The following is a 14,268-nucleotide window of genomic DNA, read 5'->3' as shown; positions in this document are numbered from 1 at the left end:
CTGAGCTGTCCGCACAGAGCCCTGGGCTCGAACTCATGAACCGTTAAGATCGTGACCTGAGACTTTTGACCTGAGTCAAAAGTCGAATGCTTAGCTGACTGAGCCACCCAGGTGCCCTTGCTTGTTTTTAAATTTTTATTTTTATTTTTATTTTGAGGGAGAAAGAACAGGCAGGGGAGGGGCAGTGAGAGAGGAAAAGAGAGAATCCTAAGCAGCCTTAATTTTCTTAAATATGCAAGCTTGCTTTCATTTCCTTCTGTTCTCCTGTCTTTGAGCCAGTCTTTTGCCTTTTTCAGGACTTTTCCCCTTCAAAAATTAAAGCAGTTCTTAGAATTTCTTTGGTAGTATGAAATACTGTTTACTGAACTCTTCTGTATATTTGGGCAAGTCCTTTCAAATGTATGTTCTCCAACTGTCTTGTTTGTTTCTTTGGTCTGTTTATTTTACAGTTTCTTCCAGATAGGTTCCATCCTGAGTCTCTGGATTTTTGCTCATATTTGAATTAACCCAATTATTTACTCACTTGTAAACAATCTTGGGGATGCTTGAGGGCTGGGAAGTATGTTGGGGGTAGTCTGCCATTTGTTTTCAAATTCAGTAATGGTTGCCACTGCCACAGCCTCCTCTTTATTCTGCTTCACCAGCATTCTCCTTTGGCTAGATGGTTTGCTCTAGACATTGAAAGTAGCATCTTGAATTTGGTTGTTTCCTCAGCTCCAGCTCCTTTGTCATTCTGCAGTATGTTGATCTGGGTTTCTAAATGGATAGTCTCTTTTCTTTCATGGCTCAGCTGGCCCCTGGTTCCTCAATTGAACAAACAAAGGATATAGGTTTTGGAACATGTATCAGTCCCAAACATTTTTACTTGTGGATTTATCAGTCCCTAATAGAAATCTACATTTGGCCTGTCATTTGAGGTGCTAAAAATGAACTATCTTCCATATCTCTCTGGATCAGTTCTTTCAAGAGTATGTTTTATTGAAAATGGAAATTAGGAAGTTTTTTGTTATTCGGAAAAAAGTGCTCATAGTTCCACCATCTTTGAGTTAGGACTTTGAAAGTTTTGTCCTTAAAATTAATGATTTTCATTAGAATTAACCCTGATTACTTGCTGCATGGTTTTTTCTTGTTCTTTTCAATACATTAAACTGTTTCAAATACATGCACTATTTTTTTAATAAAGTAACCCAAAGTATATTACAGATAATAACCTGTATATATAATTTTAAGAATTAAAATTGTTTAACAAGTGTAAGAAACACAAAGAGGCTCCATTATTTGTATAAAACATATTACAATGTAAAAACTGTAATTGTTATATAGAGAGTTACTGCCTTCAGTTTAAATTTAAAAAATCTGGTACTTAATAACTGTAGAACCTTGGGCATATTTTGGACCTTTGAGGTCATTTGTAGGTTAGGTTTTGTATATTTATATAAATCTTTTTGATCTTGTGTGAAAATCTGTATCCATATATAAATATATAAAATCTGTACAACAGCTATGGTTGAAGACACAATTCATCAGATAATTGCTGCTTTATCAGTATTCCACCAAAAGAAGAATAAGTATTAATAAAGAAGGATTTTTGTTGTTTTGGACTATGAAAGTTACTTGACTACCTTGTAAGATTACTCATAGCATTTGTGGACAACCTTCATTAGTCATTTTCTTATACTTACAATGAGCTAAAATAAATGGGGCTCTTTCTGTATAAGATGTATTATTTCATGTAATTACCCTTCATACAATTATGTCTTTAATCCTCCTCCATATGTTCTCTAGGGCAGATAGTGCCCCATTTCTCTGACCATTTCACATGATTTTCTGGATCTCTACCATCATAAATGCATTATTTGTTAATGTTCCTCTTAATACGTGACTTCTAAATGAGAATATGTTGTTCTAGCCGCAGATCAGATCATTATAGAAGTATTATGGCATGCCTTTGGTATAGTTAATTTATTTTTAATGTAGCCTACAGATTTTATCAGATTGTAATGTAGTTACTTAACTAAAACTTTGAATTATTTTATTGGCCCCACTCGTGTACAGTGGGTGGAATGGTTTGATTTCTTTTTTTTTTTAAGGGAGGGGGTGAGAGGGAGACAGAGGGAGGGAAATCTGGGGAGGGGCAGGGAGAGGAGAGAGAGAACCCCAAGCAGGGATCCCAGCACTGTCAATGCAGAGCCCGACACAGGGCTCAATCTCACGAACTGTGAGATCATGATCTGAGCCAAAAATCAAGAGTCAAGACACTTAACCAACCGATTGGGTCAGCCAGGTGCCCCGGAAGGTTTGAATTTTAAGTAAAAATGCATAGGACTTGGTCTTGGGGGATCAATAAAATCTTGCCATAACATCTTTGTAATCCAAGATCATGTCTTTACAATACCACTTTATGTTTTTTATTAAAGCCTTTTAAAGAAACTTTACTTTTTTAACATGAAATTTATTGTCAAATTCGTTTCCCTATGAAAGAATTTTTAGAGAGCATGAGTGAAGGAGAGGGGCAGAGGGAGAGGCAGAGAGAGAATCTTAGGCAGGCTCCATGCTCTGTGATCATGACCTGAGCTGAAGTCAGGAGTCGGGATGCTCAACTGACTGAGCCACTGAGGTGCCCCAAAATATCACTTCAGTTTTTAGAAGAAAAAAGTGGCTTCTAATGAAGGGCACCATGGTATCACAGAGTGAATATTCCATACACCTAGCAGCTATAAAAACATACCTTCTGATCCTACTACTCTCCAGCAAGTTATGTGTGACATTTGTCCCTTTTTGTTGCAACCTTGATTTTCTTAAAAAACAAATCTGTATTTGTAATGACATGATATTGTTTGTCTATATATACTGAGGGTGGTTGTTAAGATTGAATGGCTGTAATAGAAGCTATAAAATTATATTGTAGAAATAAATGTAAATGGTTAGAAGGGAGCTTCGTAAAATTCTGCTTATTCTAGTTAAAACAAAAAGTTAAATTTGTTTTTTTGGGTTTTGTTGGCTGTGATGACAGTCTAGTGGAATGTCTTCCATCTTTTAGATTGATGTAACAGTACCAGATAAGTCACTAGGTTCAAGAATCATGATCTAGTCTCCTGACTCCCTCTGGCTTTTTTTTTTCTTTTTTGTTATTAAATGCATTTGCATATAGTTTACGTTTTGCCTCAAATGCTCTTTCCTCCAGCTCTATGTGTGGTTGTTGTCACTTCAATATTTTAAGTCTGTTTATATGTTAAATCTTTAGAGAAGGCCTTTCTCAGGCACCACTCGCCCCTCCTATCAATATCACAACACCTTGTTTTGTTTTTTATATGACAGTTTATCAGAAAAATTTCATAACTTTTTCCCCCTGTGCAAATGTACTCCATGAGAGCTACAGAACCTGCTGGTCTCGTCTCCTGCTGTATTTGCTGTACCTTGAATAGTATCTAGCATGTATTCAGATTTTTGTTAAACCAGATATTCTTGTTCCTCTGAGCAAGAGCTCCATTTGGTTGGAGCATAGGTAGATTTATTTCTAGTTAATTTGAATTGGCCCTTTAAGATAATGTTTTCAGCATTCCAGGGGATAGTAAAAAATAATCTCTGCCTTTATAGGACTTAAGGAACTGTAAGAACCCACAAACCCAGTACATTGTGAGTAGGGCCACAATAACTTTTAGACATGGAGAAGTTCTTGATTATCTGATTTTATTGATTTTATCTTGCAGATGTATGTGGGACAGTGTAAAAATTGGTCTTATTTAGCTTCCTGTATTTTCTGACTGGGGAAAACAAACTGAAATAAGTTAACTCAGCCAGCTACCACATAATTATGATACAGTACAAAGAGCATAGGATTTGGAGTTGGAGTATGAATCCAGATTTCTCAACTCATCGACTATGTAATTTGACGCTCAAGTTGTCTAAGTGTTCAACTCTTCATCTATAAAATTACAGTAAATTTTGGCAGAGTTGTTGAAGATTAAACCAAGGAAGCTCAGTACTGTACTTAGCCTAAAGTGCAAGTGTTATTTATAATATTTTTAAAAAGCATTTAATAAGAGAATCATTACTCACTCTGTACTTAAAATGCACTAAGTTCTTTTCTAGACTAGATGCAAAGAGGTGAGTATAACTGCACAAATTCCCTGTTCTCGTACAACTTAAAGTCTAGTGGGGACATAGAAAATAAACATAAATTATCAGGTGATTTTAAGTGCTATAGTGAAAAGTAATTCAGGGTGAAGGGGAGATTGTGGGGCAGGTCATGTAGTTATGAAAGGAACTGATAGAACAGGCCGTGTTAGCATTCTGAAGCTTTCTAATTAGAATAGCAGTAACAATGGTAAATTTGAGAAACAGCACAAAACTAATAGAGCCCAGGGGCAGCATCTAAATAAAGTACTGAAGTCAGACTGTTTTTTTTAGGGCCTTGTCTTGTAGGTTATTGTAATGAGTTACAGTTGTCTTAAATTTCAGGTTACGTATTTAGGGTACAAATAATGCACAGAAAAAGTGATACTCTTATAGCTCCAGTTTGTTACAAAATTGTTGCCTTACAACTTCAAAAAAACCCAACCACTTAATATTCTTACTACATGTCATTTATGTTACTTGGTGTTTTGGTTTAGATGTTGACCAAAGTGCACACAGTTTTATATACATGGACTGGTTAGTTTCTTGTTTTTTTTTTTTTCCCCTGCCAGTGACTGTAGGAAACATTAAAAAAACCTTTAATTATAAAATATGGGTACCTCTATTTCATTAATTCCAATAACTCTTATTCAACATGAAAAATTAATATTGAGATTTGCCTAGAGACTTTTTTAATCCTCTTAAAAATATTTATTCATTTTTGGGAGAGAGAGCGTGAGTGGGGGAGGATCAGAGAGAGAGGAAGGACAGAGGATCCGAAGTGGGCTCTGCACGGACAGCAGTGAACCCAATGCAGGGCTCGAACTGATGAACTGTGAGATCATGACCTGAGCTGAAGTCAGACATTCAACCCCCTGAGCCACTCAGGCACCCCAAGTTTTTCAGTCCTCCTTAATGTTGACTATAAATTCATATTTTTGGTCTTTTTAGATTGTGAATCGGCACGGTCCTGAGGCAGACAGGCATTTATTACGCTGCCTATTTTCGCATGTGGATTTCAGTGGCGATGGTAAAAGCAGTGGCAAAGATTTTCATCAGGTATTGGGGCTTACAGAGCTTATGTTTACTTAGATCTAATTGTTCAGCAAATTGCATTTTGGGCATAGTGTGTGTATTAAGTGACATACACAAATCATCCAGAGGTAATCTCAGCTGAATGGCTAAAAGGAATTGGGACTTGTCCTTTTTTTTCCCTTTCCTTCTCCTTCCTGACTACAGAGCTTTACAACTACCTAGTTCAGGCTTAGAGTGCTGGGGATCAGGCCTGCCTGAAGGAAGTAGGAATGAGGGGGGGAATACTGCTTGACAAGTAAGTAAGGCAGAGAGAGAGGCTCTTTTTCTTAAAACAAAAAAAACAAAAACTTTTTTTTAATGTTTATTCATTTTTGAGAGAGAGGAGCACGAGCAGGGGAGGGGCAGAGAGAGGGAGACACAATTAGAAGCAGGCTCCAGGCTCTGAGCTGTTAGCATGGAGCTCAACTCGGCGCTCATGATCTGTGAGATCACATCCTGAGCTGAAGTTGGGCAAGTAACTGACTGAGCCACCCAGGTGCCCCAGGACTGTCTTTTTCTAGATTGAGTTTCTTTGGCTTGATTTTCAATCTGGTAATAGTCTGTCATGATGTTATTCCTTATAGATACCTTGTCGTTGGACTCTATTTTGTAGAAATGTTGGTTTAACACTTGCTGCTAATAGACTCTACGAGTTTAAATGTGATTTTAAAGAGCTGATTTGATAATGTAGAAACAATATCCAATATTGGATTACACTTCACTGTTCTGAGCATCTCTGCATCTGTTTGTGAAGAAGATGAATGTTAATGCTAATGAAAATTCACTTTTTATTTTTAAAGACTCAGTTTCTGATCCAGGAGTGTGCGTCGCTGATTACAAAGCCAAATTTTATCTCGACGCTGTCCTATGCCATTGATAATCCATTGCACTATCAGAAGGTTGGTATTGCTTTTATCTTTAGTAGTCCTAAGGATGTGACTTTCTGAAAAGACCTTAAATCTTGATATCATAAAGACACGTTGTAATTTAAAAATCTCAGTAGTTACTTTAGGGTTTTTTAGTTTTCTAACAAAATCAAGATGGTTCGTTTGATCATAAATAGAACTTAACTAAAACCAGATCATGCAAAGGCTTGTTTGTCAGTCTAGGACTTGGTGTATTCTTTCTAGCAACACTACAGAATTATGTCAGTCCTGTGTAGCACCATATTTGGGTGAATAGATGCTTTTATAAACTTACTGAAAATCCTAAGTTTGTCTTGTTTTTTAAGTTCTTCTTGTTTTGAAATAAAGTTTGGTTTGTTTCAGAGTTTAAAGCCTGCACCCCACTTATTTGCCCAGCTGAGTAAAGTTCTCAAATTAAGCAAAGTACAAGAGGTATGTGATTTAAAAAGAGATACATGCAAAATTGGAATTAAAAACAGCCAGTCGACTCTTTGATCAATCTAACCCTTCTTGTTTCAGGTAATTTTTGGCCTTGCCCTCTTGAATTCTTCCAGTTCTGATCTTAGAGGTTTTGGTAAGTTCTTTTTTCTTAGAGATCCTGTAGTGAAGTTATTTCTTTAAAATCCATGAGTTTTTGAATCTTGAGGCACCATAGTTTAGATTTAGAGAGTAAGATAATCTAAGATTATTTTCTTTTGGCCTCTCTTATGAATGTGTGTATGCATAGTAAAACCTAATATAATATAAAACTTACCTTCGTAAACATTTAAAAAATTTTTGAATTTTTTTAAATTAAAAAAATGTTTATTTTGAGAGAGAATATGAGTGGGGGAGAGGGTGGAGACAGTGAATCCCAAGCAGTCTCCATGCTGTCAGTGCAGAGGCCGACGTGGGGCTCCCATCTCAGACTGCAAGATCACAACCTGGGCTGATATGAAGAGTTGGGTGCTTAACTGACTGAGCCACCCAGGCACCCCCTTCTTCATAACCATTTTTAAATGTATAGTTCAGTAATACTTATATTCACATTGTTGTGTAATAGATGTCTGGAATTCTTTGTTTTGCAAAACTGATACACTATACCCACCGAACAGCTCTCCATTTCCCCCTCCTACCAGCCCCCAGCAGTTGGTCTCTTATTTTATACTTGCCACCTAGAACTGTGAAAATATTAGAGGGTGAAGGGTGAGTTGGTGAATAAGAATGATGGTCATCTGTGTTCTGATGTGGCTCTTTACCCATTGTGGTGTTAAAGTAACTTGTGATTTTTGGTTTACCTGACTTTTAGCTGCCCAGTTTATCAAACAGAAGCTTCCTGATCTTCTGCGTTCTTACATTGACGCAGACGTCAGTGGAAATCAAGAAGGTGGCTTCCAAGATATAGCAATAGAGGTCCTACATCTCCTCCTCTCCCATCTCCTCTTTGGGCAGAAGGGAGCCTTTGGAGTTGGACAGGAACAAATAGACGCTTTTCTTAAGACGCTGCGCAGAGGTAAAGGAGTGTCTGTTGCCTACAAAAGATGATTTCGTGACAAGGATTTTAGAATATAAGTGAAGACCATGATTTATCTATAAGTTGGTAATTTTTTAAGGAAGTAAATTGTAATTTTAAATATGAAAGTTAAAGCCTCATAGGAAAGGTATAAAATGAACATAACTGTAGTAATATTGTTATGTAGATACAGTCTCGGTTAAGACTTGGTATATTTCCATGTAGTCTTTTTTCTCCCTTAGGGTGATGGAGACTACACTGTGGTGACATGTTCTTTTTACTTAAGAAAATTGGTCATTATTGATATACCCACTTTGCCTATCTGGCTATTTGAAATGCTATGCTAAGAGAACTCTTGGCTTCTATTGTTGCCATTCTTCTTTTCTCCGATCTTTCTTTTAGAGATATAAGTAGTCTTTTTGAAACAAATCTTTTTTTTTTAATATTTTTTTAAAAGTTGATTTATTTATTTTTGAGAGAAGGGGTGGCAGAGAGAGAATCCCAAGCAGGCTCAACGCTACCAACATGAAGCCTGATGTGGGGCTCAAACTCCGTGAGATCACCACTTTTAACTGACTGAGCCACCCAGGCATCCCTAAAACAAGTCTTGATGATAAACTAACCACTGTCCATTTCCACTGTTACTTTGCTTTCTGATGTTTAAATACCTGAATTTTAAACTGCATTAACTTTCTCAGTGATGAGTTTTCTTATCAATGAAACAAATAGACAATGATATTTCAATGGTCTCTGATGCTTTCTTTGTATGAGAACTGATAGTTAATCTTGTGAAATTTTAAAGTAATATTTAGGATGTGAATTGGCCACCAGATATTGGGATCCTAGCATAAAAACTTAACAAATATACTTGAGCAATTTTTGTGATGAGCAAACATTCAAATTTTGGAGTCGGTGTTAAAGTTGTAACTTGGGCTAGCTGGATTGGAAAAAACTGAATAACCTTTGAACATGAACTTGTGGAAGATTCAGATTTGGGGGCTTTTAAAGACAGTAAATGAGAATAGTTTGTTTTTCATCAGTTTAGCAATTACAATCTTTTCCTCCTTCAGATTTTCCTCAGGAACGCTGTCCCGTGGTGCTTGCACCACTTTTATACCCTGAAAAACGGGACATTCTAATGGACAGGATCCTGCCTGATTCCGGAGGGGTAGCTAAAACCATGATGGAGAGTTCCTTGGCTGATTTCATGCAGGAAGTAGGCTATGGCTTTTGTGCAAGGTTGGTAGTAAGATACACTAAACTTCTGTTTACTCCTGTGCCAAATATGATGTAATTATTTAAGGCAAGTTGCTAACATTACTTAATGTGCTATTATCTTTGCCTCTTAAGAATTTTACTTCCAAATTTAATCTTCCACATATAGGCATACCTCGTTTTGCTGTGCTTCACTTTGTTGTGCTTTGCAGATACTGCACTTTTTACAAATTGAAGGTTTGTGGCAACCCTGTGTTGAGGAAGTCTGTTGGCACTATTTTTCCAATAACGTGCTTACTTTGTGTCTCTGTCACATTTTGATAATTTCTCACAGTATTTCAAAGTGTTTCATACTGTATTTATTATGGTTATCTATAACTCAACCAAAAGCTCAGGTGATGGTTAGCAATTTTCAGCAAAAAGTATTTTTTTAATTAAGGTATGTACATTTTGTTTAGACCTAATGCTGTTGCACACTTGATAGACTACAGTATAGTGTAAACATACTAACATACAGCATGTATGGCTGGGAAATCAAAAAATTCATTTGGCTTTATTGCAGTGGTCTGGAACTGAATCTACAAAATCTCCGAGATATGCCTCTACTAGTTTTGGTGACAGCTGTAAATATCATGGTGGCTAAATTTCTATCTCTTTCTCTATCTCTAGTTTCCCAAATTTAGAAATCATGGGTTCCTAGCCTGGTTGCTAGGATAGACATTTTTAGCTTTTGGGGGAGAGAGATCATTGAGGCAAGTGTTTATGGAAATTGTATCATTTCCTACCTCATGAGTTTAACTTTCTCTTCCCTCCCTGAACCTTCAAATCCCCACTGTACCTTCCTTTTCTACAACCTTCCTTTTCTCCCTGTTTTATAGCCTCCTCTTGAATGTTTTTCTCACTTGTGAAGGGCCCCAAAGGAGATAGTTTCACCCTTTTGGTAGCACTCAGGACTTGATAAAGTGGATTGTCATTATTTTCCTGAGAGGAATTAAAGATATTAATATGCTTTGCTTTTACTTTAAATGTAGCTTTTAATTTTTTTTTTTTAATGTTTGTTTATTTTTGAGAGCGAGAGAGTATGAACAGGGGTGGGGCAGAGACAGCAGGGGAGGGACACAGGATCTGAAGCAGGCTCTTTGCTAATAGCAGTGAGCCTTGTGCAGGGTTTGAACTCATGAACCGTGAGATCATGCCCTGAAACCAAAGTTGGATGCTCAACTGACTGAGCCACCCTTGTGCCCCAGCTTTTAATGTTTTAAAAACTCTTCATACAAACCAAACCTACATTTATTTTTGAAAATGTGTTTGTGGGTATGTGTATGTGCCTGGCATAAAACTTGTTTAGTTAAACTTCAAGGTGTAAAGTAGCAAAGTTAGGGTACATTTTCAAGGCCATGTTCATACCAGAATAATCAAACTCACCTTGAGTATCAGTATTTTATTTTATTTTAAAACTTTATTTAAGTAATCTCTACACCTAACGTGGAGCTCAAACTCATGACCCTGAGATTAATAAGAATCCTGTGCTTTCCTGAATGAGCCAGCTAGGTCCCCTGTGTTATTAGTATTTTATATTTATGTATGTATGTATTTCTAGAAGTTTGTTTATTTCGGGAGAGACAGTACAAGTTGGGGAGGGAGAAAGAGAATCCAGGCAGGCTCTGCACCGTCAGCACAGAGCCTGATGTGTGGGACTCGAACCCACAAACCATGAGGTCATGATCTAAGCCGAAACCAAGAGTTGGGCACTTAGCCAACTGAGCCACCCAGGCAGCCCCTCCCCCACACCGAGTATCAGCATTTAAAAAAATTTTTTTTAACGATTATTTATATTTTGAGAGACAGAGAGCATTAGCAGGGGAGGGGTAGAGAGAGAGGGAGTCACAGATTCCAAAGCGGGCTCCAGGCTCCGTGCTGTCAGCACAGAGTCCGACGTGGGGCTCGAACCCATGAACTGCGAGACCATGACCTGAGCCGATGTTGGACGCTTAACCCACTGAGCCCACCAAGCCCACCCAGGCACCCCTCGAGTATCAGTATTTTATTTATTTTTTTATTTAAAACAAAATTTTTTTTAACATTTATTTATTTTTGAGACAGAGCATGAATGGGGGGAGGGTCAGAGAGAGAGGCAGACACAGAATCCGAAGCAGGCTCCAGGCTCCGAGCTGCCAGCACAGAGCCCGACGCGGGGGTTGAATTCACGGACCGCGAGATCACGACCTGAGCCAAAGTCGGCCGCCCAACCGACTGAGCCACCCAGGCGCCCCTCGAGTATCAGTATTTTAAAGAGTAACTTGATTCATGTTGAAGATGGAAGAAGTTAATTTTATTTGTCTTTGTGAAAAATAATCATTACTCTTGGCTCATACTTTATTCCACTGATTTTTTTTTTTTTATGTTTATTTTGAGAGAGAGCTTGCGAGCAGGAATGTGGCAGAGAGAAAGAGGGAGAGAGAATCTCAAGCAGGCTCCACATTGTCAGTGCACAGTTGGACATGCGGCTCCATTTCATGAATGTGAGATCATGACCTGAGCCAAAATCACAAGTCAGACGCTTAAATGACTGAGCCACCCAGGCGCCCCTCTTCCACTGATCTTTTAAACTTCTGCCATTTTCCTTTTTCTCTCTAGGTTTACTGAGAAATAGTTGATATCCATCACTGTACAAGTTTAAGCATATAGCCTGATGGTTTTGATTTACATACGTTACGAAATGGTTGCCATGATAGATTCAGCTCATATCTACCTTGTAATACAGATACAGCAAAAAGGAAAGAAAGCTTTCCCATTTTCTTAGTTACATAGGTGGTTTTTATATTCCTAGCTATATAAAAGTAACATGGAACCAAGCTGGTATTAGTAAAAGTCTAAGGATTTCACTTAAGGATTATTTTATATTAGCATTTCTTATCTTTGGTATGAAGGGTGGAAACATTTTTTCTGAAGTTTATTTTCTGTTTCAGTATTGAAGAATGTCGCAATATAATCATGCAGTTTGGTGTCCGGGAGGTTACAGCTGCCCAGGTTGCCAGGGTTTTGGGAATGATGGCTCGAACTCATTCAGGATTGACAGATGGAATTCCATTACAGGTAAGTGTAGAAGTCAACTATTATACAATTTGAATTAATATCCTGCCCTCTTTATTTATTAAATTACAGTATGATTGATTGTTCTACCAACCAGAGCTGAACACATTAAGTAGTTGGTTTTGTTTAATTCAAATTTTACTTGTACAGAGTATCTCTGCTCCTGGCAGTGGGATCTGGAGTGATGGAAAAGATAAAAGTGACGGAGCACAGGCACACACGTGGAATGTAGAAGTCTTGATTGATGTTCTCAAAGAACTGGTGAGTACATGTAATCATGATTTTATATTCATTATGTTAATATGATGTAGCCCAAAGAAAGCAAACTGTAACAAATAAAATTCTGCTGAATAAGCCATAGTGTTTTGGTGTTCCTGACTTCATTGGCTCCAAAGTAATGAAGTGTCCAAGATGATTATGTACTGGAGATAGTTTATAATCAAATACCAGTTTTGTTCATTAGGAGTTGTTGCTGCGCAGTTCTCAGTGATACTACTGAGGTGATTTGGTAGAGTCCTGGTGTGGTTAGTTTGGAGGGACAGCTTTATTTCATAGTAATAATTGTATAAAGAATTACCAAGAAAGGAGGCCTTCTGAAAATTTTCTGGGAAGTGCAACAGAAATCTTGCTATCTTTTTTTGTGGTGGGTAAGGATAATAAAAATCCATACTTCCCTTAACGACTTTCACTTCTAGAATATCCACAAACTAAATAATTGGCCCCCAGATAAAGTACTTCTCCTAAAATATTAAAATGCTTAAATAAAATATGTAGGAATGAAACTTGGAAATTTTGAAAGGGAGTGATGAAATTTAGTCATTGGGAGAATAGTGCAGTCAAGGTGTAATATCTTTAGTCTCATTCATAAAATGTCAAGGAACAAAATATAACATTAAAGACTACATATACATACTTATAACATTCTTTGTGTCAGGTCATTTAGCTATCCTAAGCCTCCGTTTTAATTTTCCATGTTTGTAACTTATAGAGTTGGGTTACGGTTGTCTGTATTACCTTACTATTAACATTATGGATCTTTAAATTTTTCTTAGTAGTAGGTGGAGTCACAGTGTTCAGACCTATTTTCCTTTAGTAATAGGATAAAATAATACTTGATCATGGCAGAAAATTTGGAAAATGAAAAGCAAAATACAGCCATAGTTTCATCATGTACAGATACACTAGTTACTGTTGCTTTTATTCTGTGGTTGTTATGCAAAAGTGAAGAACATGCCCTTTTCACTCAGTAGTTTCATTATTGTACTTTATTACCCTATTGAAAATATATTGCCCTACTGAAAATAATTTCTCTTTAAAAATTGCAGACAAGGACAGTATTTTCATGTTATCTGAACCTATTTTCTGTTTTCAGAGACTGTAAAAGGCTATAAAATGGAGTGCCTACACTGTGGGTTTGAACACTTGAGTTAGTAACCTGTTTTCTTCCTTCTTCTTTTTTCTTTTCATATATTAGGGTTTTTTGTACTTTAAAAAAAATGTACATTAAATTTTTTTTTAAATTTAACATTTATTTTTGAGAGAGCGAGCATGAGTAGGGCGGGGGTGGGGGGGGAGAAACAGGCTCCGTGCTTTTAGCGTAAACCCGATGTGGGGCTTGACCTCAAAAACTATGAGATCATGACCTGAGTCGAAGTTGGATGCTTAACCGACTGAACCACCCAGGTGCCCATTCTGTACATTTTTTGTAGACAGGAGCAGGAAACCATTTCAGATACATTTTGGGTCAATGATTTTTTTTCTCCATTGCTCACCAACGAGTGGAAGAAACCACAGGGGATTCTTACAGTTTTACCAAACTAGCCTGTGGATTTACCAAATTCATCTCTATGATAAGGCTATTTAATAGTACATTAATGGTTCTGTTCTGTCACAGTCATTGAAGCAAATTTTAGAAAGAAAAACAATCTTATTTTCTCAGTGCTCTTGTTGGCTTGGATTGAGTACTTAATTTGAAGTTTGTGTTTGTACCGTTGCTTTTTTCTTAAGTGTATTTATTTAGAGAGAGAGAATAAGTTAGTTGGGAGAGAGGCAGAGAGAGAGGAGAGAGACAATCCCAAGTAGTTTCCGTGCTGTTGGTGCAGAGCCCCACGCAAGGCTTGATAACCACGAACTTTGAGATCATGACCTGAGCTGAAGTCAAGATTCGGACCCTCAAATGATTGAGCCCCCCAGGCGTCCCTGTACTGTTACTTTTATAACAAGCAAGCATTAATGTCTTCATGACTTGAAAGGGGTCACCTTGGAGCAAAACTAAACTGACCATGATGCTTTGAAGAGTTTTAAATACAAAGCCTCTTTCTTCTTAAGCATAAAATAAACTTAGTACTTTGTGCAGAGTGGTAAATTATCTTC

At 37.3% G+C, this 14,268-nt stretch overlaps 1 protein-coding gene across 8 annotated transcripts in view; it reads left to right on the top strand.

Annotated features, from left to right (window-relative positions):
* Positions 1-14,268, top strand: part of CNOT1 (CCR4-NOT transcription complex subunit 1) — a 102,344-nt gene that overhangs the window by 39,402 nt on the left and 48,674 nt on the right. For all 8 annotated transcript variants that reach the window (XM_078438837.1, XM_060650622.2, XM_060650619.2 and 5 more), the window contains exons 3-10: positions 5,068-5,175; positions 5,991-6,089; positions 6,459-6,527; positions 6,615-6,669; positions 7,384-7,587; positions 8,658-8,826; positions 11,772-11,898; positions 12,046-12,156. In XM_078438837.1, coding sequence (XP_078294963.1) covers positions 5,068-5,175; positions 5,991-6,089; positions 6,459-6,527; positions 6,615-6,669; positions 7,384-7,587; positions 8,658-8,826; positions 11,772-11,898; positions 12,046-12,156 — 942 coding nt within the window. The remainder of the gene's footprint in view (positions 1-5,067; positions 5,176-5,990; positions 6,090-6,458; positions 6,528-6,614; positions 6,670-7,383; positions 7,588-8,657; positions 8,827-11,771; positions 11,899-12,045; positions 12,157-14,268) is intronic.

The sequence above is a fragment of the Panthera onca genome, chromosome E2 (assembly GCF_046562875.1).
Source record: "Panthera onca isolate mPanOnc1 chromosome E2, mPanOnc1 haplotype 2, whole genome shotgun sequence".
Taxonomy (NCBI): domain Eukaryota; kingdom Metazoa; phylum Chordata; class Mammalia; order Carnivora; family Felidae; genus Panthera; species Panthera onca.
The sequence above is the reverse complement of the archived record's forward strand: the minus strand, read 5'-3'. Positions and strand labels throughout refer to the sequence as shown.